Raw genomic sequence first — 26,115 nt, 5'->3', positions numbered from 1 at the left:
TTGGTAAATGGCTGTGCCAGAACTGAAAGCCAAGTCAGATCTGATTGCAGCATCCCTTGTACTTTTCTTTAGTCCCTCCTAGATGAGGAGTGCAAGCCCTTGGGGTAAAGAAGGCTGTCAAGATTTTCCCAGGTCCCTGATCTGACAGGGATGGCAAATTCAAATGCCTAGAACAGTCAAGCAAGTAACTTAAATGAATAAAGCAGGTTGCTCGTGTCTGGGTAAACTGGAAAGTACATGCTCCATCTAGAGGAGCACTTGCTTCTCACCTCCAGCTGGTTACTGTCATGCAGGAATGTAGTCCCAATAATTCCAGATCTTCATTTCCCAAACTGGAAGTCTGAATTTTTACGTGAAATGTTAGCAACTAATTTGATAAACACGCACAAACACACACACACACCCCAAAACTCATTTGGTCCTTGTTGGAAACTTCCAATATAGGGTGAATCCACTATGAGAAAATGTCTTCCTTTTACTGAACTGCAATCTATCCTCATTGGTTTTGCCCTTTGGGGTACTACAGAAAATATCTAACTCCTTTATTCCATGATAGCCCTTCAGATATATTGAGACAATATTTATGTCCATTGCTCCCTACCTCCCTTCCCATACCCAACTCAGCATCTCAGCTTCTCCATGCTTTACAAGAGGAGATGCCTCATGAAAAATTGGGTTGAACACCACATTGTAAATATGGTCTGACCAGAATTCACTTCCCTTATTCTGAATCCCATATTTCTATTAATTGAACTTATAATCCATTATTTGTTTTTGGCACTTAATATGATTGGCTCAGATTCACTGAATAAATAAATGTTTATGGAATACCTACTATGAGCCAAACGCTAAGCTATGTGTTTTGTATAATTTACACAAATATATCCATGAAACAACCTTTGCCCTAAAAGAGAGTACAATTTAAAAAGATATATAAGATAAGCATACAAATAATTATAATTTAATAACTAAGTATATATCAATGGAGAAGGTAAAAAGGGCTGAATCTAAAAGATATTAAGCACTAACTCTTGACTTATACCTGACATCCATCATGCATCACGTCATCTGATCATCACCTTGCAAAAGTCTTATAATCTAGAGATTTCGAGCACTAGTTTACAGATGAAAACTGAAGCCTACATTCTTTCAACCATATCATGTCACAGAGATAACTTTCTCAATGGATTAGGGGATGAGAAATTTCATCTCATATGAGACTATATTTGAGCTAAGGTTAGAAAAATAGATAGTATTAAAATTGGGATAGCCTTCAAGGCCAAAGGAATAATAGGAAAAACAACAAGTTCAAAGAAAACAGGAGTGACAATGGTTTAAGGTGACAGATCCATGTGGCTGGAGTTAAAGATTTCTGTAGGGTAATTATAGGAATTAATGTTGGAAAAGTAATACAGATAATGAAAAGCTTTGAACACCAGACTTAAAGAATTTGTATTTTAACCTATAAGCAAATGGAGAGGAGCTGCAATTTCAAACATGCATTACACAACTGCTCAGGAAGGCTTCTTCTGTGCTAAGCATTGAGAATACAGAGATAAATTAAACAGAGTTCTAACCCTCAAGGAGCTTATAGACTAATGGATGTTTAAAGGAAGATACTAACAATATTGTAACTGAGTTTTGGGAAAGTTAATCTGGTAGGATGAATACAATATGAATCAGAGAGCAGCACAGAGGACTAGGGAGAGCGGGCATGAGGTCACTGCACTAATCCAGGCAAGAGGTGATGAGGACTGGAACTCAGGGAGAGGGAATGACAGAGAAGTCTTTGGTAAACAACAACACATCATTTCACTACCTTAATTCCCAAAGCCTCCAGTGCAGCTTTTCCCAGACACTGTGGGATCATCTCTGATGATGGCACATTTTGAGTCAATCTAGCACCTCAACAAGGCTTAGCAGGTGTCCAAAGAAAATGACATACAAAAATATGAGTATGGTTAAGGTTTTTGGTTTATTATTAGGTAGCTGGTGACTGAAATATCTCAGTATAATTTGGTTCTTTTTATTTAAACGCCTGATCAAACAGATTTTTCAAATGAGCAACTGGAAACTCAGACTACACACTTGCTAACCTTTGTATTTTTAAACAAAGATGAAAGGGAAGGAGGGGTAGGTAAAGTAAACAGACTCAAAACATGTTTTGGAATCCTTTCTGCACCCAAATATCAAAGGAGTTTCCATCTTACTCCCAACTCTCAGTTTATGAGACCTCATCATCTAATCAGAGGTTGGACAATGCTTCAGAGAAGTAGACCAATACGACAGTTTTGGAAAGATGCTTCCTCTTATGTACTCCCAATTTTCAAAAGAAATTCCTAAGTAGTTATCACTTATATGAGTGGGAAGATTGCACCTTCCTTAAAAAAATCTGGAGAGAAGCAGACTTCCATAGTGGCCTTCTTACATTTCCACAATAACAAAAAAGTCATCTGACAATCATATTCATGACTTCCTATGGAATCCTGCACAACCAATTTGGGCTAGAAGAACAGAGGTAGCATTTTCTCATACTGGGAAGTTCCCCTTCTTATTTAGGGCAAATCCCATATGCTGACATTTTTTCCTTACGTTTTTGTTCCTTTTGACAATGCCTGGTAGGACATGGATTCTGATCATTCTCCCATTCTCTGTCCAATCTTGCTGATGCAGAAAGTTAATTTTTAAAAAATGAGAGGCAGGGCGATACAGCAGGAGGAATAAAGGGAGACAAGTCAGTGTGAGAATGGAAACAGAGTGATAAAATGTAAAGAGGTTTGGCAGTCTGGAGTCTCGAGTTCAGACTCTGGTTCTACTAATTACTCACCATGTGCCCTTGGATAAGTACCTTTCCTTCTAAGAGTCCTTAAAAGAAGCTGGTGTATTTTAAGGACAAGAAGTGCTCAATGTTTGAAGCTCAGGCACAATGTTTTTGCATTAAAAAAATTCTATAATATGAATAGCACTCCTTTCCCTACATGTAGTGGAAAATATAAGTTGAGGAGCAGAGCTACCTAGATTCTAATATAGTCTCTTTCACTTACTTGTTCTATAACCTTGGGCACGTTACTTAATTGTTCTGTTCCTATTCACTTACCAGTAACATAGAAATGATAATCCTACTTACCTCAGGGAGTTATTTTGAGAATTAAATGAATTAACACATGTAAAACACATAAAAGAGTTCCTGACTTCAAGAAATCAGCTACTTTATTTTTCTTACCTTGGTTTCTCTCCTATTTAAGCAGGCATTGCATTGCCCAGGTTTGTAGTGGGCATTGAGATTTTCAACCACCTTGGAATCTCCAGGCCTTTTTCAACAATTTCTGTAGTTCTGCTTTCCAATCCCTATTGTAAATGATCAACTTCTTCCCACCACCCCCTTTATGTCCCTCCACCTCCACTTTAATCTCCAGGAACTCAGGTATTCTGTGAGGATCAGTGTACTATATAGGGTCAGTGCTTAATGAGGTCACCCTAGTCACCAGTCTTTTGGGATAGTAGAGGTGAATGACTAGCTAATCTGAGAAGCTGTTGGTACTAAACAGTGATTAGAACCTCGCAGTTACAAGCCAGACTTCTATTACTTCCTAGCTGTGTGACCTTTGGACAAGTCACTTAACCTCTCTGGGACTATTTACCAAGGTTTTTGTGGTAATTAAATAAGTTAACTCATGTAAGGCACCAAAATTTGGCACATAGTAAGTGCTATCATTATTACTGCTATTATAATTCTTTGTTCTGAGTGGGGAAAATCACTTTTCCAACATAGAATTTTCCAAAGGAGCAACAGACAGCTAACCCTCAGAATAGGCTCTGACTAAAAGAAACTAGCTTTTTGTGTGACTTTGTTCTAATTCCTTTCCATCTCTCTGCCTCAGGCACCTCATTCATAAAATGACCAAACTGGACAAGATGGTTTCCCACATTCCATAGACTCTAATATCCTACAATCTCAGGCCATTTATGTTCCAGGTCTCTGTAAGTTTCAGCTTAGATCAAAGCTCAGTGGCCTTTAAAAGTCTACTTACTGTGTTTTTCATGGATAAATTATTTTGGTGTGTGGTTCAGTAAAAACATAATAACAATATTTTGGTTCGATTGAAGGCAGCAGCCACTTTGCGTGGTGTTCTAGGTTTTTATTCATTATTTAGTTTGGTTGCCTGGTTTAAGGTTTGGGCAAGAAGAAGAAACTCACACCACCCCAGAAATGAGGTCTCAGAATAACGCTAAGAAGCACCAAGCTGGAATCCAGGAGAACTGAGTTTGTGCTCTAGTTATGTTGCCAGCTTGTTGTTTCGCCCTAGACAAGACTCCACTCCTCTCTAGGCCCCTATAAAGCAAAAGGGGAGAAGTGAGAGGGCATCAAAGATCTAGGTGGTCTCTAAGGTTTTAATCTCCTTGAAAAGCAGAAAGCTAAGGGCACCGCATGAAAACTGAGAAGAAGCCAACAGGATGTTCACCAAATAACTCAAACTTTATACATCAAAAATCAAACTCTTGATTCCTACCCACCCACACACACATACCGGCTTTACCTACAATATTCATCATTTCAGTAAATGGCAATCACATTTTTCAAATTGCTCAGATCAAAAATTTGGCAATCAGCCTTGACTTCTCTCTTTTTCTCACAACGAGTATCTAATCTGTCAGTAAATGCTGTAGGATCTACCATGAAGACACATCAAGAATCCAGCTACTTCTCATCTCCTCTACCAATAACCCCTGGTCTAAACCACCATCATCTCTTACCTGGATCACTGCAGTAGCCTCATCTCCTTGCTCTCGCCTTGCTCTTACAGTGTTTTCTCCACACAGACAATCAGTAAACAAACAAATGTATAAAATATCAAAGAGTGGTGGATGTTCTGAAGAAGAGAATCTGTTAAAATATCAGTCAAATCATGTGACTCCTCTATTCAAAATCTTCCAATGACTCCCCATATCGGAGTAAAAACCGAAGTCCTAAGGAAGACCTGAGATGTCCCTTATTAACTCTGATCTTATCTCTTATCACTCTCCATTTACTTAAACTGCCATACAGGTCTCTCTGCTATTGTCCATCATACAAAGTATGCTCCTGCCTCAGGTCTTTTCTACTTGTGGTTGTCTGTATCTGGAATATTCTAACTCCAGATATCCCTATGGTTCACTTCCTAATTTCCTTCAGGTCACTGCTCAAATATCACCTTCTCAGTAAGGGCTTCTCTGACCAACAGATATAAAATAGTCCTTCCCACTATCAATCCCTATTCCCCACACTCTGCTAAATTATTCTTCATGACATTTATCACCATCAGACATATTCTACATGTCTTCTTTCATTAAACTGTAAACTCCATGAAGGGAGGAATTTTTGTCTGCCTTGTTCATTGCTGTGTCATAGGTGCTTAGCATAGAATTTGATATATAAAAAGCTCAGTAAGTATTTGTCGAATAAATGCAGTCTATAAAGTAGGATGGCAAGACTGTTGGCAACTTGAATGCCCACACAAGCCAATCCATCAGTCCAGTAAGTGGATAAAAGACCCAGAAGCCTTAAGAGCTTCATGAATTTCTATTGATACTAGTTAAGGTTATTTTGCCTCTCTGACTCTCCTATTTCCTATCTATGAGGTGAGCGACCTGTGTGATAAAAAAGGAGCACTTGATTTGAGGAACAAAGAGTGGGGCTGAAATCACAGCTCTGCCACCTTGAAACTGTTTGATTTTAGACATGTCACTTAACTTCTCTGAACATAATATTTACAATGGGAATGACAGTATTATAATAGTATGGAGAATATTAAAACACAGTAAACCTGGCTACTTGTAAACGGTAGAAATGCGGATGAAATGCAATAATGGAATATGAAACAACTCTGTAAACTGTAAAATGTTACTGGAATATGTCCAATGTCACTGTTCCCTGCGCTACATTCAGAATAAGTTATCAAGGAGTCAAATAGTGCTACTAAAAATGTTTTGAACTTTGGAAAAGAACATCCCAGATAAAATACTAAGTACAACTGTAGCTTATTTATTGTCTGGTACTAGGTGGTTCTGGCTCAAGTTATCCTGTGACATGTTGAATCCACCAAAGGAGGCCAACTATTTCCAGGGAAACCCTGTCACAGGACACTTGCAGTCCCCCTAGCGGCCAGATAGTAAGACTACACTTCCACAAGTAAGGAACACACTCAATTTGCACAAAACAGAACCCATAATTAAGGGGTTGGCCATTTTAAAGCTACATCATCTAATTCAGCAAAGGCCTTATTAAAAAGAGTTTTCATGTTCCCCTTACTCCCAGAATTGTCTGACTTGTGCTCTTTGCTTCTCTCCCTTAACCAACACCCTGAAAACCCATTTATACAGAACCTCAAAGCAAGCCACCATGATCAATGGAAAACTTGAGAGCAGAATGATAATTCTTGATCTGACCACCACACTGGGCATCTTTATTGGCTCTCACGCCAAACTTAGACCCATTAATCACCCTCAATTTTAATTACTTCCTCATATATTGCAGACTTGTATAGTCAAAGACATCAAAACATGTTCCCAGAAAGTGCAAAAATATAGCCAAAAATGAGAAAGTAACTAGTAACTGACTTGACTGGGGTGGCACTGTTGAAAAAGGAGAAATAGATTCCAACCCCTTGAGTTCACTGTTCATTGTCTTTCCAGAAATACTACCTTCTGGTATCTGAAATATTCATCAAAACCTATAATCTATTGCTTGAGTTAAATCATGTCCCAACCTCATCCATAAGGATAAAAAACAGCCATAGATAATATTGTTAACCACTTCCACCTATGTTGATCCATTTCTTTTTTGGATATCTGCATTTAAAAAATACATACTATACAATCCAGCATATCATCATACTGGCATCATGGTGTTGCCGTTCTGTTTTGTTTTTATTTTTGTTTTAATAGTTATAAGCTCCTTGAGGCAGTGATCTCAAGATTCTCCCTGAATTGTGTTCCCTTTACCCTGATCTCTCTCTAGTACACAGATGGGCATATAGCAGGTGTTTAATGAAATTGGTTGATTGATGAATACTTTTTAAAACTCACTTTATTAGGGTCATCTCTAAAGACAACTACGTCACAAGAGGACCTTTTGTTCAGTGGCCTGCCGTTCACTTACCATTTTCAGGACACAATAGCTATAGCTGATTAGATATGACCCTTAGCCTAGAGTGTTAATAAGACCAAAGTTCAATCCCTTTATAGGTAAATTTTATCTCTTCTTTATGGTTATAGAGTACACCACTGAAAAGAAGCCCAAATTATATGAGAGTAAATGGACCACTTCTTCATCTACAAATACACACCAGAAGGAGTGGTGGCATTTACCTTGTCTAAAGGACAACATATAAAAACATAAAATTATGACTCCAGCTGCTTACACAAACCTAAACATAAGCCAAATACAGCTAACTAGTGATTTCTTTGGCTTAGTTTGCATCTGTTACCTCTTCATGTTAGTCTAGTGCATAGAAATTATTATTCCTCATCCCCTTGCTAGTAGTTCCCAAATCCAAATACTAAAAAGAGGACTACTAACTGCATAAACCTTATTAATATGTTTCTTCTCTACTGTTGTCTGAAGACCTGAAAATTTTAGAGACACTCTTCTATTCATCCAGGAAGGGGCTGGCATTACCAATTCTAATTCACAGTTGAGGAAAACTGAGAACAGTGTCCTTATGCAGCCTTCATACAGGATGAAACAAAGTATGCTTTAACTTTCAACACAGCAGCAGAAACCTTTTGCCTCTTAAGTCCCAGAGGGGTTAAAAACTCAGGTACTTTCAGCGAGGTTGCAGGATACAAAGTCAATATACAAAAATCAGTTATATTTCTATACATTGGCAATGAACAATTTTAAAGGATATTAAGAAAAGTCCATTCATAGTAGCATCAACAATTAAAACATTGAGGAACTAATTAAACAAAAGAAGTGCAAAATTTATACTCTTAAAACTACAAAATGTTGAAAAAAGTGAAAATGACATAAATAAATGGAAAGACATTCCATGGCCATGGATCAGAACACTTAATGTGGAGATGACAACACTCCCCAAATTGATCTACAGATTCAATGTAGCCTCTATCAGAATCCCAAATAGCTTCTCTGTAGAAAATGACAAGCTGATCCTAAAATGCATATAGAAATTCAAAGGACCCACAATAGTCAAAAACAATCTTGAAAAAGAAGAACAAAATTGGAGGACTCACACTTCCTTATTTCAAAACTTATTAAAAACTTACAGTAATTAAGACACTGTGGTATTGGTATAGGATCAATGTATTGTAATATAGCCCAGAGTCCAGAAAAAACATTTACAGTCAACTAATTTTACACAAAGGGTGACAAGACAGTTAAATAGGGAAAGAATCAACATATGGTGCTGTGGTGACTAGATATTTACGTAAAAATTAATTCAAAACTGATCAAAAACCTAAATTTAACAGCTAAAACTATAAAACTCTTAGAAGGAAAGCTAAGTGTAAATCTTTGTGACCTTGGGTTAAGCAAAACCTTCTTAGATACGATACAAAGATCACAAGCTACATACAAAAAGTACATTGGACTTCAAAATTTTTAAAGCATGTTCTTCAATGAATACCATCAAGAAAGTGAAAAGACAACTCAGAGTATGTGATAAAATATTCACAAATTGTAATTTCTTATAGGATTTTTATCTAGAATATATTTTTTTAAAACTCTTACAACTCGGGCTTCCCTGGTGGCACAGTGGTTGAGAGTCTGCCTGCCGATGCACGGGACACGGGTTCGTGCCCCGGTCCGGGAATATCCCATATGCTGCGCAGCGGCTGGGCCTGTGAGCCATTGCCGCTGAGCCTGCGCATCCGGAGCCTGTGCTCCGCAACGGGAGAGGCCACAACAGTGAGAGGACCGTGTACCGCAAAAAAAAAAAAACCTCTTACAACTCAATAAGAAAAATAATCTAATTACAAATGAGCAAAGACCTTTTTTGCAAAGAAGATATACAAACAGTCAATAAGCACATAAAAGGATGCTTAATATTATTAGTCATTAGAGAAATGCAAATCAAAACCACTTTGACATACCACTTCACACCCACTGTGATGTCTATAATTAAAAAGACAATAACAAGTATTGGCAGGATGTGAAGAAATAGGACCCTCATACATTGCTGGTGAGATTGTAAAATGGTGTAGCCACTTTTAAAAACAGTTTGGAAGTGCCTCAAAAGGTTAAACACAGAGTTATTATATGACCCAGAAACTCCACTCCTAGGTATGTACCCAAAAGAATTAAAAAACATGTTCATAGAAAAAATCTTGTACATAAATGTTCATAGCAGTATTATTCATAATAACCAAAAGGTTGAAGCAACTCTAATGTCCATCAACTGATGAATGGATAGATAAAGTGAGGTACATCCATAAAATGGAAAGTATTGAGATGTGCTTCAACATGGATGAACACTGAAAATATTATTCTACATGAAAGAAGCTAGTCACAAAAGGTGACGTATTGCATGGCTCCATTTATATTAAATGTCAGAATAAGCAAATCCATAGAGACTGAAAGTAGACTAGTGGTTGATAGTTGCTCAGGGTTGTGGTGGGGTTTGACTGCTAAGTGGTTAAAATGTTCTAAAATTGATTGCGGTGATGGTTGCCCAACTCTGAATATAATAAAAACCATTGAATTGTATGTATACTTTAAATGGGTGAATTATATATTGTGAATTATGTCTCAATAAAGCTGTTGATTAAAAAAAATAAAACTCTGGTACTGCATGATCTAAATTGGCAGCATTCTCAAGTAACCAGCACTTTAGAGCTATACACTTATCTAGATGAGCCACTCTCAACACTGCTCTGCCCTGTAGGTTGGCAACAGGAATTGGTGTAAGAGAGAAGGGATGGCAGCATTCATGAGTGTGCAAGGAATTGTGCATAAATCACAGCAGCAGTCACTAAAAGTAGCCCTTACTGAGCAAAAATCTAAAACATCATCTGTCAGGTGGGAAAGTTCAAGAAAAAAAGTTGGGAAGTGCCACTCTAGAGAGGTTTCCCTATGGTAAACAAATGTTATAGAAAATGCAACAACTTCTACTCCCTCAACTAGCAAAGGGATGTACACTAAGCACCCTCCTGGCTTACTCAAACTTACATGAGTCCTAGTGAATGAACCAGAAGATGCTGGGTCTTTTCTTTGAAAAGAGTGCTATATAAATATGAGATTTCATAATTCTCTTCAATATGGCAAATGCCAACCAATACTGATAACTGTATGGAGCTTTACAAGCAACAAGGGAAAAAAAGTCAACGTTGTGCCTAGGATGAGCATAACTTACTCTGAGTTCAACATCTCAGAATGTGATGTAATGCTGGCAGGCAAATTCTGAGGTTGAATAATTTCTTCAATACCTTTCTTTTTTTTAAATGATTAATTCACATATAGCATCACCATATTAGCTCAGCCAGACAATTCTAGCAAGCACCGTTGCATATAGATCAGGTACTACTTGTGAAAGCACTGCAGAAGTTTGACCCAGACAGAGCTGTCTCAGAGGCGAGAGGGTCCAGTTATTCTCAGGTTTTGAGAAAACGTTGCCAAAATAGCCAGTAGACAGAGAGAGACAGAGAACAAGAGACAGAGACAGCAGCCAGCAAAATACTTCATTAAATCACCAAGTCCTCAAGCCATCTAGTTCAGCTCCCTCAGCAACTGTTAAATCAGGCTCTAACCTTAAGGTAAAAAAAGCCCAGCTATTCATTTTGCAATTTCTTCAAGTCATCTATCTAGCCTTAAAAGAAAGGTGCTGAGGTTGATCTGATCTGTTACTCTCCAGATTAAAAAAAAATTCTTTAGGAGCATGCCACAGGTGTAATGAGAAAAAATATCCTGAAAAGTAGAGAAAAAAGTCTATATTCCAATATCAAAAGCATGAAAGGAGTAGAAAGAAAGAAAATCGGGGACAGGCAGCACTTAAGGAAGCTGCGGACAAAGAGAAAATGCTGGAGGTAGGGGGTGGGGAGAAGTTTCCTTTTCCCTCTCAAACCAACCTCACAAAACTTGATTTTTATTTGCTTTCTATTTTTCAGAATCATGATTTCATGTTTGGTTATAAAATAAGCCCCTTGCTTACCACAACCAGCTGGCATTCTGCTTTCTGCTTAGCACAGTTCTGAATGAAACTGGTGGTCTTGATATCACAGTAAATAACAATAATAATAAAATTGTCCATGTCCCTAACGCCAACTCACATAATCCCACCAAGAGCAGCCACAGTACAAGTAAGAGTCGGGAGACCAAAGAATTGTTTGGTTTAAATACATATATGTATACCAGATGAGAAAATTACTACAGGGAAGTAAAACATTTAAAAAAGAAAATGAAATGTGCCAGCAAATTCAATATATTAATATCAAAGTTTACAGCCTAAAAAGAATGGAAGTCTGATGAGGCAAAATTAGCACTGGCAAGAAAGCTCCCTTAACTGACCCTGCAACAGGAAAGCTGCAAGCTTCTTCAAAAATGTCTCTCACTGATGTTAACCTTTGGCCAAGATGAGAGAGATACTCTGTGGACAACCAAGAGAAGAATTCTGTCACTACATCTTGCACATATTTTCAAATGGGGTACCACCCAGTGTGGCTATATGGTCCTCGGGTTCTGATTACTGGTACCCAGACAGAACTCACCAGTTATTTACTGACCGTGAAGAAAGGATGCTTCTTTCCAACATATTGACCCTGAAGGCCTATGGACAGAGAGTGTCATTCCCAAAGCAAAACTCAGATTTACAAAAAAGACAAACTGCTCCTTGCAATATAGTCATAAAAAGTGACTTGATAACTGGAGAGGAGAGGAGATGGAAAGGGGAATTAATAAAATGACTTCTTTTGAAACAACTAATGGAGAAAGGCAGGATTTGCCAATTTCAAAGCACTACTAAAATACTACCTATTATGAAGACCAGAACAAATTATCAAGAGAAAAATTTAAATGTTCTTTTTGCATCTGGATAATTTATTTAAACCCCAACTCTAATTCCTGAACAGGCTCCCCTTGGTCTCATCTCCCAAGAATAAGTATTTGTCATATTATTATGCTGTTTGCTGGGATATAAAGGGCCCTACTTCTGTCAAGTGAGACAGTGGTCAATTAACAAAGTTGTAGTCTTATTTATTCTTGGTGGAAGACAGCTCCATAAAATATTATCAGGGTTTCACACAAGCCCTATCACTTTTTATTATTCCTTCTGCTCATACCACATGCTAAAATAAGTAAAAATAAAAATTAAAGGACCACCTTAGGCCTCTCTCCTCTCGGCAGAAATATTGTAGATGCATAAGAACACACAGCTATTCCAGAAGTTATTAAGTTAAAAAAAAACCTACAATTAAATAACGTATATGAACACACACAATTGGAAAAGGGAGTAATCCAACAGATTATTGAAAGTCTCTAGAATGTTGAGATTTTTAACTCAAAGTTGGCATATAATGCATGCAATACAGAGAGGGTGGAAGCTCTAGCTTTGGCTTAAAATAATTCCTTGCCTTTCACCAAACTGTGCCCCTACAAAGTGAGGGAAAGAAAGAGAAAGTAAGAAAATACCAACTTTTAGATTGGGATTGGTTGAATTCTGATGAAATTGATAAATTTTCAAAAACCTGATTCAAGGATTTTCTTTGTCCTAGAAATGAAAAATCTTTGTCAACACACAAGACAGGAATGCCAGTTTTCCCTTTCACTAGATTCCTATAACTACTGCACCAATCACAAACCAGGAAAGATTAAATAATCTTGTACTTTCTTCGGGTACTGCTAATGTCTCACTAGTTGAGGTCATTAATTTATGCAGGTTTTAGAAATAGAGAAGTTTTTCCATTAAGACCTGGGATAAAATCCCCTAGCTTACTGCACACCTGATGGGAAGAGCTATTTAAAAGCTCTCTGTAGCCACTTTCTGAAAATTTCAGGTTATGTCTTCGAACACACACACATCTCTTAACAAATATGTGGAATCATTCACCCCCTCCCTGTTAACTGAGTTACTTGGGTGTTGGGGGAGGCATACAGAAGAGGGACAGGATGGTTCCAGTGACTGGGCAGGTCATGAAGCACCTTATACATTCCCCCCAATCCCGCCAAAAGAAAAACAGTTCACAGTAGAAGAGAGCTCCGCTGACTAGCAACCGCCCTAGGAAAAAATATATACTCTAGCAAGTAAATCTGTTCTTATGAAATGAAGACCTTTTGTCCCACAGTATAACCACATTGCAAAAATTAAAAAAAAAAAACCAAACTTCAAATTAACTAGAAAAGACTGACAATATAAATGAAGCCTTTGAAAATCCTGTAAGCCAAACCTTAAGAACCTAAAAAATATAAAGCCTGGTTAGAAGCCGTTTCTTCAGTAACCCAGAAAATAATATTTTATGAACTCCTATCCTCCTCTTTCTTTTCTAACACTGTGCTATCAACCTTCCAAGAACAGAAGCATCAGTGAAAGGAAGCAAATTGTTGGATTTAAGTCTCCAAACAAAGATGCTAAGTCTAACACATTTTGAAAAGTCACAGGTAAAGAAAATAGCTACAGAAACACGGAACAAGACATCAACATCCATGAGGACATCAGCACCCAGCAGATCTGAGGAGTTAGTTCCCCAGTCAATATTCCCTCCCTCATGGAGATAAACTAATATCTTAGTTTGCTAGGAAAAAAATCTTTAATGTGGTCTCCAAAGTGCTCAATTGTGGTAAGTAAGAATTTTTAACACGCAAGATGAAATTGACCGCCACTTTTCTCATGTCCTAATGAAAACTATTGGGCAAGATTAAGGCTCATAGGTCCCTAACAGTTCTTACTTAATTTGTTAGAGGTAACATATCATGTTTTAAAATGCAAGTATGTCCTTAAAATGAAGGAAAAGCCCTATTCCTTTTGTAAACCCTAATCTCACAAAAGCAGATTTCTATGCACGCTGGAATAGCAGGAAATCCTTTAACTTTTTTCCCAACACTTTTGTAAGTCAGACTCGAGTCTGGTTAAATTGTTCATTAAAAGAACATTCTCCTCTTTATAGAGCTAATGCAAACTCAAAGTAGGAACTGTGGATCTGTTGTAATCCATAGAGCAAATAAACACTTTACAAGAGAAAACCAACACTACCATCTAGTTCCAACATTGTCAACCTGTGAGGGCAAATCCTGCCCATTGTTTACGGGGAAAGGGGTCATTTGGCTTTCCCCTACCTTTGCCTGCTCTAATCTTGCCTGGTTGGAGTCTCTCTCCTGACCTCCAACCCTGGGGCAAGTCCTCTTTGTTGCCAACAAAGGGACTTCACCCCTTCTTCACACAGCGGCCCTCAGAACCCAGAGACCACCTTCTTCCCGTAATCCCATACTCCATTTCATCTCTTTGGAGGAGGCGGGTTGAGAAAAGCTTGGGTCAGTTATTTTGCCTCTAACCTGCCAAGACCAGCCACAGGCCAGGGGAGCAATCCCTAACAGACCTTAAGAGGAGAAAGTGCCCATATTTCTTGTCCAGGTTCTCTGATTTGGGGGCGGGGAGAAGGAGAAGTAGTGGAGGGCTTAAGGGCTTTATTTTGGAAGATGGCCCTTGCAATTGGATTTAAATTTGGAGTCAGCGGGACATGGAGTACCAAGTGGCAGGCAAGATTTTTGGAGGCTGGTGGGGGGCGGGGGTTGTCAAGGAATCTGGAACAGCTTGCACCAGCACCCAGGGCTCACAGTGGTGGGGACTGGAGCACACAGTGGGGGTTCAGAGCGCAAAGGTCGAATCTTTGGTAGGCCAGAAGTCCAGGGAAAGGCTCCAGATTTAGGGCGGCCCTTTCTGTGGAAGCTTGTTCAGCTCGCCCAAGAACAGAGCGTTTGCGCGGGGAGGAGAGGACTGACTCTAGGCTTAAAGACATTTTTAGGAGGAGAAACTTACCGCATGTCCCCATAAGGTCCAGAATAGCTCTCCATCCAGGGGCCCATTTCGCTTTTGACACAACTTGGACTTGGATAGGGCACTCTGCTCACCACGCCGCCGGGATACCACACATCGGGTGGGGGAAAGTCACCTTCTTGGCCCGCCAACCCCTGAGGTGGCCGAGTGTAGCCGTATGGGGCTACAGCCCCTGCCTCGCCTGCGCTGCCGCCCCCGCCTCCGCCACAGGGCCCATAGAGCTGGCCTTCTTCGGCTGTGAAGAGAGTGTGCCAGGAAGAGGAGGCGGCAGCTGAGGGTGAGCCTGAGCCCGGTCCTGCTGCACCCCCTCCGTGCAGGCTCGCCAGATCCCCATAGCGGCATTGTGCCGCCGCGGCCGCCCAGGCGCTGCCATAGTCCAGGGGGTTCTCCAGCTTGATGCGGGCATGAGGTTGGGGAGGCGGCGGAGGGGGCAGCGGCCCAGCCAGGGCTAGCGGAAAGTTGTAGTAGTCGCGACTCTGATAAGCTGCTACCTCGTCCAGTGCTCCAGACTTGTACAGAGACAGGGCGGATGGCAGCTCAAGTGTTCCGGAGCCCCCTGCTTCGCCGCTGCCAGAGCAGCGCAGGCTCTCACTGTCCAGCCCTTTGGTGTAACCTGCCTTGAAAGGGGAATACTCAGCAGTCTCTTCGGTGCCCTTGCTCGGGCCATCATCCAGCAGAGAACCTTTGCATTCAGCCAACGGGGCACAAGGAGTGGGACGCACAGCTGGTGGACCTCCCAGGAGCGGGGCGTACATGCAATCCCCCCGAAGCTGTTCCCCAGGACTCAGATGCTCCAATGCCTCCACACCCAAGCCCATGGAAACCGACACTGCCTTACACAACTCTTTGGCGCTGTCCGAGATGGTCGAACTGCCCCCTAGGTAACTGTCCTTGGAGGAGATGGGAGCCCCAGTGGCCTCCCTCGCTCTCCCGCTGCTACTGCTGCCTTCAGATACCGCCTCCTGCTGCTGCTGTTGCTGCTGCTGCTGAAGAAGTTGCATGGTGCCGGCCTCGCTCAGGATGTCTTTAAGATCGGTGGAGCAGCTGCTTAAGCCGGGGAAAGTGGGGCCCAGCAGGGACAACGTGGATGGGGCAGCTGAGTCATCCTCTTCCGGAGGTGCTGGCGGCGGCTGCTGCAGCCCCTTGCCGGCTGCCGAGGCAGCTCCCGGCTCTGGGACGCAGCCACGATCCGGGGGGTCCTCGGGAGCTGACTGCTGTTGTGAAGACTGCTGTCCCTCATCCAGGGGCAGGTAGCCTGTGGGGCCTCTGTTCTGGACTTGGGGAGAGCCATCCTCACTCTGCTGCTGCTGCCGTTGCTGCTGCTGCTGCTGGGGACTGGTCTCCTGCTGCTGCTGCAAACGGGCGCCGGGAGGTGCTGCACTCGCGGCCGCAGGGTGCCGGGGACCCGGGTTCTGGATCACTTCGCATACACTCTGGAACAGGTTCTGGAAAGCTCCTCGGTAGGTCTTGGACGGCGGCCGGGGGTAGACCCTCCCCAGACCTAATTGCACCTCCATCCTTAAGCTTGGGTGAATCTTCCACCCAATTCTTTTATCCTGCTCCCCTTCTCTTGCTGAGAAGTGTTCAACAGGCTGCTATGCGTAGTTGCTGCAGCTAGTTGCCCACCTGCGGGAAGCTCCTGGGGAGGAAACTTGCGGGAGTAACAACTCCAAAGAATTCTGACAGCCTCAAAGTCTCGTGCAGAGGAAACACGCGCTGGACACGATCTTCCCTGGTAGGCTCACAATCTGCTCCTGAATACTTGGAGGGTAGATTCAAAAGATGCTCAAATCTTGAAGGGGGGGTGGGGAGGAAAACCCTCTGCCTTCTGAATTTCGTGTCCACTGAAGCAGGTGCAAATAAGAACCAGGTTATTTTCTTTTTGTTTTGTTTTGTTTTGGGTTTTGCTATTGGGTTTTGTTTGTTTGGATTTGGTTGGGGTTTTGTTTGTTGTTGTTGTTGTTTTCTTTTTGGGGGGGCTACTGAAGTCCTGACTGCCTTTTCATCCTTTGATCTCTGGCCCCACAAACTGGTGGGAGAGGGAAGCGGCGTGCAGGGGGAGGTGGAGAGGGAGTAAGAGGAATCTGGGGGTCTGCCCTGCTTACCGCCTAACCAGCCAGATTCTGGCTGCAGTGCTGAAGCGGCTCCCCGGTCTCCTGGCACCCCAGAGCCGTTTTTGCAACGTGCAGCTAGCTCTCCCGCTCGCAGCCAAAGGGAGTTACCTCTCTGCAAACTCGGGCTGGCTGCGCTGGGCTGACTGCAGGGGGGTTGAGGGGGCTGCGAGGAGAAGGCGGAGGCAGCAGCAGGACAGGAGACCCTGGAGGGGGGGCGGGGTGGAGGGGAGGAGGACAAAGGCAGGCGTCAGTCCTACCCGGCACTTTCCTCGCTTCCTCCGAGTCTCCAGCAGCTTTTAAAAACTTCACTGAAGAGGAAAAGGCAGCTCCGGGGAGGCGGCTTCGAAGCCGCCGCGCCGCAAGAGGCGTTGGCTGTCGCCAGAGCCGGCTGGGGTTGACGCGGTGCGTCCCTTCGGCTCCTGTCCCACACTGAAGCAGCTTGCTCGGTCGCTTTCCTTCCGTCGCCTCCTCTGCCTCCAGGCTTGCTCCGGACCCTCTGGCTCTCGCTCCACGCTGGCTCCCCGGGATCTCGGAGGGGGCGCTGGGAAGTGGAGAGCAAATGCAACAGTTTGCGAGTCGGGTCCCGCCCCCGCCGGGCCGGCCTCCTTGCCTTCCCACCTCCTTTCTCCCTCCCCTCCCCTTTGATTTTCTCCCCTCCCCTCCCCGTCCACTAAAGCCGGGCGGCTTTGGAGAAACAGGTGCTGGCGCAGCGTGGGTGAGGGCAGGAGAGGCTTGTTCTAGCCCAGGAGCACCCCAGCTCCCCGACTATCTCCTGCTTTCCTGGACCAGGTTTTAAGCATCGGGGCTGAAGCTTTAACCCGGAGCTTTATTTTGACGACAGGGCCACCAAAATCTCAGAGGACCATACTTGCCAGATTTGGTTCTGAAGTCCAATTTCAAAACAGACCCTGTGCACTTGTGGGAGGGGGTAGAGAGTGGGAAAGGGCAATAGAAGTATAGAGGAAATAGATCTCCTTTAGCGAGAGACTATGTTCAGGGAAGGCAGACCGAAAAGCGCAGACGGGAGGATCTCCTACAAACTGAGGAACAAGCAATGGCCAAGCCAGCCTATACTTGTTGAAACATTTCAAATTTCTCCATAGGGGTAGATTGGGTCTCGTGGCACTGTATCAGTTGCTCTAGGAACCCTCTGCCTGGGAACAAAAGGTAATCTCTATCCTCTTCTCTTCCCTTTTTCCTGTCTGGAATTGCTTCTTACCACACACTTCTCATCTATCCTGATGTACAAAGGAAAATCACCCAGAAAAGCAGGCAAACACGTAAACTCCAGAAAGACTTGTCATGTACATAGAGATCTTGATTTTGTCCAGGGTTTTGCAGACATTTGCTTATATACAGGCACTTGCTTTTCCAAGTTGCCTTTGAATAGTTTAAGCTTGCAAACTGCAGTATTCAAGGAATGGAACCTATATAGGACTGCTTTTCTTCCGCTTAGTAGACAACCAGGAGTGGAAGGTCATGTGGGCTATTGCAACTGTTCTTTTCTGGAGGAGGTCTCATCTTCCCTGTGTAAAGATGGAGAGGCAGTTGGGAATGGAAGAGTAGAGAAAATGAAAGGGGAGATCTATAGGGAAAGAGGTGTCCCTTGGTATCAGCAGGGTCCCTGGGCCTCCCTAGCTTTTAAATTCCTTAGACTTCTGGATCTGGTCAGGGTCTGTCTGTCCCAGAGGACAAGTGGAGTTTTTCCATGTGGGCCTGTTCTGTTTTTTACAGGTTTCTACAGAATCTTATCTTGTTCACAGCCAAGCATAATGGGAATTTACTTACCATGACCAAAGGAAGTAACTTAATACTAAAGGCAGGGAAGAGTGGGCATGATCTGCTCTATTTTCCAGATGAAGACATTGAAGCAAGGACATAATTTGTTCTATGTTCCACTTTAGTAGAACCTAAACTAGTCTTCCATCTTATTGCTATTTTAGCTAGACTCATCAATGTCAAGAGAACTTAGAAAAGGGCTATAAATGAAACTTCCAGAAGCATGAGGAGCTTTTCACCTGAGGAGGTGAAAAATTATCTTCTGGGATTTTAATGATTTCACCCCTGCCTGAACATATCGCAGATATACACCCTTTGTTGGTAAAGAATCTCACAAAATACTCCTTATGGTAAAGAAGCAGTCTTATTCGTAGAGATGTCAAATTGTAACAGGGCTAATTCTCAATTCCTTATTGTCATGGAAAACAAGAATATGTAATTGAAATTCACAGATACTTTGAAAACATTATTTAAATAGTCATCAAAACCTTTAGTTCCACCAAAGCTTTTAACAAGGGTTCCTCAAAGGGAATTAAGTAAGTTGGCCTGGCAGGAAAGTGAAATGGAAATAACATAGGTCTCAAAGTCAGAAGTTTGTCTACAGATTAACAATGAATCTCTTCCTCTACATAAGCTTCGGTTTCTTGCTCTGTGAAATGGGAAGGGAAAGAAATAGAAGCTGGACCTGACAGTCTTTCAAACACTGACAATTTAGAGTGCTGTGACTGACGTGAGTTTTCTTCTTATCTACACTCCGTAGAGGGTGGGTATGGAGGTGGATATGGAGGGTGGGTATCTACACTCCATAGAGGGTGGGTATGGAGGGATATCACTACTTTTTACTAGTGATAGTGAAAAATCCAATGGACAGAGGTGAGGAGGGTAGTTATAAGCAAAGAAGCCTGAAAAAACATAAGGTGAGAAATAATTTCTCAGAGCTGCCCATTGAATAAATGGCATCCCAACAGACATTCAAACCCAGGTCTGAAGAATTCCAAAATTCATGTTGCTTTCACAGCACCAAAATTGTCTTCAAAATTTTCTTATAAAATTCTGGCCAATAATATGTACCCTTAAAATGCTGATGTGGTAATTAAAGGAGATCATGTGTGTGGAACAACTTTATAAACAGGAAAGCATTGTACAAATCTGAAGGGTCACCTTGTTATGTTATATTTTTAAAGGTGGTGCTATCTACATTTATGTTATTGTCAGGGAAGACTAACTACTGTGAACATAACAGGAGCTTATACTTTATTTTGAATTTTGAGTTCTGATCCCCAATCTCAAATCTTATTTTTCTCCCATTGTTTTAAAGAAGATCAAGAGACACTATTGGAGACTATTACATAAATTATGTGCTTGTACCATCTTTCTTTCTCTTTTTCTTTTTCTTCTTTGCAATTTTTAGCAACCACATAAGTAATCAGTAGTGTCTTCTCAGGACATTTGAGTTGAGGGTATGTTTTTGCCATGGGCTTCCTCTGCAATTTCAAGGGGACTTTGTTAATAGAATTTTCCCTAGTTCCTTGCTCTGGAAAGCCAGGATGAGCTGACCTTTGGAAAATGATGGACATTCGCCAAGTCCTGTGGGCTTTATTTCTTAAATATCTCACAAATCTGCCTACTTCTCTTCATCTCTGCTACTGTCAACCTAGTTCAAAGCACTGTTCTTTCTCACCTGGACCACTGTAAATGGGCTTCCTCCTTCCACTCTTACTTTCCTGGAGTCAGTTCTGCATTGAGCAATTAAAGGGACTTTTTAAAATTAAAAAAAAATTAATTAGAACAGTTTAATGTCACAACAAAACTGAGGGTAAGGCACAGATATTTCCCATATAACCCCTGTCTCCACACTTGCATAGCCTCCCTGATTATCAACATTCCCACCAGAGAGGTACATTTGTAACAACTGATGAGCCTGCAGTGATACATCATAATCACCCAAAGCCCATAGTTTACATTAGGGTTCACTCTTGGTGTTGTATATCTATGGGTTTGAACAAACATATAATGACATGTATCTATCATTATGATATCATACAGAGATTTTCCTCTGCTCTAAAAGTCCTCTGTGCTCCAACTATTCATCTCCCCCATCCCCAGGCAACCACTGATGTTTTTACCGACTCCATAGTTTTACCTTTTCCAAAATGTCGTATAGTTGGAATTATACAATATGTATTGTATTAATCATACAATATGTAGCCTTTCAGATTGGCTTCTTTCACTCAGTAATACACATTTAAGTTTCCTTCATGTCCTTTCATGACTTGATAGCTCATTTCTTTTTAGTACTGAATAATATTCCATTGTCAGGATGTACCACAGTTTAGTTATCCATTAATCTACCGAAGGACATCTTAGTTGCTTCCAAGTTTTGGCAATTATGAATAAAACTGCTATAAACATCATGTGCAGGTTTTTGTGTGGATATAAATTTTCAACATTTTTAGGTAAATACCAGGGAGCATGATTGCTGAATAGAATAATAAGAGCGTGTTTGGTTTTGTAAGAAACCATCAAACTGTCTTCCAAGGTGGCTGTACCATTTTGCATTCCCACCAACAAAGAATGAGAATTCCTGTTGCTCCACATCTTCACTAGCATTTGGTGTTGTCAGTGTTCCAATGTTGGCCATTCTGGTAGTGGTATCTCATTTCTGTTTAAATTTGCATTTCCTTCATGGCATATGATGTGGAACATCTTTTCATATATTTATTTGCCATCTGAATATCTTCTTTGGTGAGGTGTCTGTCAAGATTTTTGGCCATTTTTAATCCAGTTGTTTGTTTTCTTATTGTTGAGTTTTGAGAGTTATTTGTATATTTTGGATAACAGTCCTTTATTGATGCATCTTTTACAAATATTTTCTCCCGGTCTGTGGCTTGTCTTCTCATTCTCTTGGCATTGCCCTTTAAGAGTAAAACTTTTAATTTTAATGAAGTCCAGTTTATCAATTCTTTCTTTCATGGATTGTGCCTTTGGTGTTGTATCTAAAAAGGCATCACCACACCCACGGTCATCTAGACTTTCTCCTATGCTATCTTCTAGGGGTTTTATAATTTTGCATTTTGTATTTAGGTGTGATCCATTTTGAGTTAATTTTTATGAAGAGTGTAAAGTCTGTGTCTAGATTCATTTTTTTACATGTGGATTGCCAGTTTTTCCAGCATCATTTATTGACAAGACTACCTTTTCTCCATTTTATTGCCTTTGCTCCCTTGTCAATGATCAGTTGACTACATTTATGTGGGTCTATTCCTGGGCTTTCTATTCCAGAGGGATTTTTCTAAAACAACCATATTAAGGTATGTCATTATTGACATACAATAATGTGCACATATTTGAAGTTGTATAAATTGATAACTTTGCCATATGCATACACTCATGAAACCATCACCCAGTCAAGATAGTGAAAATATTCATCACACCCAAAATTTCTTTTGTGTACCTTTTTACTTCCTCTCCCCACCCTTCCCCACACTCCCCTTCTGGCAATCAAAAGTTTGCATTTTTATCACTATAGATTAGTTTTCATTTTCCAAAATTTTATATCAATAAAATTATCATCTTTTTTTGTCTGGCATCTTTCACTCAGCATAATACCCTTGATATCCATCCAAGCTTTTATGTGTATCAGTAATTTGTTCTTCTTTATTGCTAAGTATTACCCCATTGTATGGATGTACCAAAATTTGTTTATCCATTAGCTTGTTGATGGAATTTGTGTTCTTCACAATTTTTGGCTATAACGAATAAAGCTTTTATGAACATACATACATACATCTTTGTATGGACATATGCTTTCATTCCTCTTGATTGTATATTTAGTAGTGGAATGGGTGGGTCACAGAGTAGGTGTATATTTGCCTTCATAAAAAAACTGCCAAGCTGTTTTCCAAAGTAGTTGTGCCATTTTATATTCCCACCAGCATTTCCTCCACATCCCCACCAACACTTGGTATGGTCAGTCTTTTTAAATTTAGCATTCTAATTTGATGTGTAAGCATTTCTCATTTAATTTGCATTTCTCCAATGAATAATTATGTAGAGCATTTTTCATGTGTATATTTGCCATTTGTATATTTTCTTTGGTAAAGACTGCTCAAAATTTTTGCCTATTTTTTTAAAAAATTGGGCTGCTTGTATTTTATGGAGTTTTTAGAGTTATTTATATATTCTAGGTACAAGCTCATTGTCAGAAATATGACTCAGTAATATTTTCTCTCAATTTGTAGTTTGTCTTCATTGTCTTATAACTATATAACTATAACTTATAACTATAATTCTATTTTTAATTAATTAATTTATTTTATTTTTTGGCTGCGTTGGGTCTTTGTTGCTGCATGTGAGCATTCTCCAGTTGTGGCCAGCGGGGGCTACTCCTCCTTGCAGTGCGCGGGCTTCTCATTGCAGTGGCCTCTCTTGTTGCAGAACATGGGCTCTAGGCACGTGAGCTTCAGTGGTTGCAGCCCCTGGGCTCAGTAATTGTAGTTCGCGGGCTCTAGAGTGCAGGCTCAGTAGCTGTGGAGCACAGGCTCAGTTGCTCTGTGGCATGTGGGATCTTCCCGGACCAGGGCTCAAACCCGTGTCCCCTGCATTGGCAGGCAGATTCTTAACCACTGCACTACCAGGGAGGTCCTTATAGGTCTTTTTAAGAAGAGAAGATTTTAATTCTGTGAGGTCCAGTTTATCAATTTATTTATTTATGGATTAAGCTTTTGTTTTCAGATTTAAGACATCTTTTTCTAACCCAACGTCACAAACTATGTTTTTAAAAGCCTGTGTTTCTTTTTCTAGAAGTTGTATAGCTTTCAGTTTTATACTTAGAATGATCCATTTTGAATTGAATTTTGTATATGGATATCCAGTTCCATTTGTTTAAAAGACTATTCTTTGTCCTCTTAATTGTCCTTAGACTTTTGTTAATAGTCAACTGTCAATATATGTTTGTGAAGAGAGTTTTTTTAAGTTGAATCTTATCATATCATTCACTCACTTACATTCTATCTCTGGCTTCTCATTCCTCTTAGTATAAAAGCCCAAATCTTTAACAAGACACTATATGATCTGGTGTCTCACCATCTCTCTGATTTTATCTCATACCACTTTTTCTCCTGCTCTCTGAGCTCTGCTCACACTGGCCTTTGTTTAGAGCTCCTCAAATGCCCAATAATCTTTCGTGCCTTTTCATATGCTGTTCCTTGTACCTGAAATGCTGGCTTATCCTTCTCCCTGCTCATTAGTTAATGCCTATGCGTAGAGCACTTCCATAAAGACTTCCTTGACCCCCTAGGCTAGTTCAAGTTCCCCACTCACCCACCTTTTAACATGTTTTAACAGTACCCAGTATTTCTCCATTGGAGGTCTTCACACAAATACAATTATAATAATTGTGCATTTAGTTGCTTAATACCTATTTTCCTCATTAGACTGTTTCCTCATTAGACTTTCCTCATTCCTGATAGCAGGGACCATGTTGGTTTTGTTCATCATCGAATCCTTAAGACTCAGCCTGGTGTGGCATATGGTCAGTATTTAATAAATATCTGTTGAATAAATGGATGGATTCTATTTTCACAGAATTAAAACTCTATTTCCAAACTGAGAGCTTGGCTTTGGGGGTTTGCAGAAACCCTTGTGGTTTCAGCATGCTTAGGCATGCAGTAAACCTTCTCTGCCTAAAGTAGAGAATCTCTCTAATTCATGCATTGAATGGGTATCTATTAAGCGCTAACTTCTTGCCAGGCTCTGTGCTAGGCACTTGGGATTCACTGATGAATAGGATACTGTGGACTGTGTCTTTGAGAGCTTATATTCACAGTCTAAGAAAGAGAGTGAAAAATCATTTAAATACCTGTAATTGAGTTGGGCTGGAAATGAGGAGTGGGGCTTATGAATAAACCCTTAGAGTTTTTCATTCTGCTGATTTGTAGATGTTTGCTATTTCCTCCACTTAGAGGGTTATAAAAGACTACTTTCTCATCTCATATTTTCTTCTTTCCCTCTAAATATTGGAGCCTCCATCTTATCTTATCCTTCTCCACAGCTACAGCCCTAATTTCTCCCCTGACCACCCTCTTCCAGGCTATCTTCAACAGAATCAATCATAGGGTTCTTTATAAAATGATAACTCTGATAGCATTGTTTCTCTTCTCTATAAACTTCAATTGCCTATACTAGGGGTTTCAAACCTGAACGCCTCCTTAAACAAAAGTGAGTGAAGAGAACCTGGTATTAAAGAGAGAAAAGGTTGTGGTGGGAGAGGTTGTGGCCAACTAGAGAACAGATGCCCCATCTAAAGTGGGCAGCCTCCACTCAACTCCAACTGGTTGTTGCCAGGCAGGAATGAAGTCTCAGTATTCCAAATGCTCCATTATTTTTAAGAACAGAATTCCAGACTTTAATGTGAAAGCTCCTGAATTTTTTTAAAAAGTTGGCAACTAATTCAATTGGTTTAAAAACATCATACAGGCCAACCATTTTCAGGCCAAAAAAAACATGTCTGTGGACAAAAATTAGTTCGTGGGCTGCAAATCTGCAACCTCTGGCCTGCAGGTTCAAGTCCAAGTTTCATAGACTATACTTTAAAGTTTATCACAGTTATGTCCTAATATTTCTCTGCAGCCCCTTCTCCCATCTCATTCTCCTGCCAATCACACACCTCCTCAACCATATCAGACTTCCTGGGTTCCCTCTTAAAATATCCTACACTGTATGGCCAGCCTACCTTTGGGTCATGCTATTGTCTTTTACAGAAATGTTATTCCTTCGCTTCCCTCATGACCAAATTCAACATAACTTTCAAAACACAGCTCAAATCTTGAGTTTTCTGGGAAGTATTTTTGGATTTATTAATCATAATTTATATAGCTCTTTATCCTTATCACTTTTAAAACACTTATCACAACCTGCTATTTATATAAATATATCTGATATAAAAACTTACTCCTCCACCAGGTGGTATCCCACACCTTGTGCATTCCCATTCATTAATTTTTCATTTTTTTCAACAAATGTGTGGAACTCCTACTGTGTGTCAGGCACTCTACCAGGCACTATGACTAAGAGCTCTAGATGTTCTGTTTAACCAAAATATAGGTATAAAATTTTAAATGCAAGCAGATTACAAAAGTATTATGATAAAGAGAGGTTTGTCCACACTTCTGCTATTTGACTGCTAATAATGATAATTCAGTAAGAATCCACTGACATTACAGGACATTGATAATCACTTTTTT

General features: G+C 40.7%; 1 protein-coding gene across 3 annotated transcripts in view; it reads right to left on the bottom strand.

Annotated features, from left to right (window-relative positions):
• The window catches only part of AR (androgen receptor), a 162,978-nt gene extending 146,382 nt beyond the window's left edge, over window positions 1–16,596 (bottom strand). For 2 of the 3 annotated variants that reach the window (XM_029240566.1, XM_029240567.1), the window contains exon 1: window positions 14,961–16,495. In XM_029240566.1, the coding sequence (XP_029096399.1) occupies window positions 14,961–16,495 (1,535 nt within the window). Of the gene's footprint in view, window positions 1–14,960 lie in introns of all 3 variants that reach the window. The other variant, XM_029240565.1, reaches the window with a different exon arrangement.
• Window positions 16,597–26,115: the final 9,519 nt, after the last annotated feature.

Source organism: Monodon monoceros, unplaced genomic scaffold, assembly GCF_005190385.1.
Source record: "Monodon monoceros isolate NGI ecotype Baffin Bay Population unplaced genomic scaffold, NGI_Narwhal_1 Super_Scaffold_22, whole genome shotgun sequence".
NCBI lineage: Eukaryota > Metazoa > Chordata > Mammalia > Artiodactyla > Monodontidae > Monodon > Monodon monoceros.
This window is presented reverse-complemented; position numbering and strand designations above follow the sequence as displayed.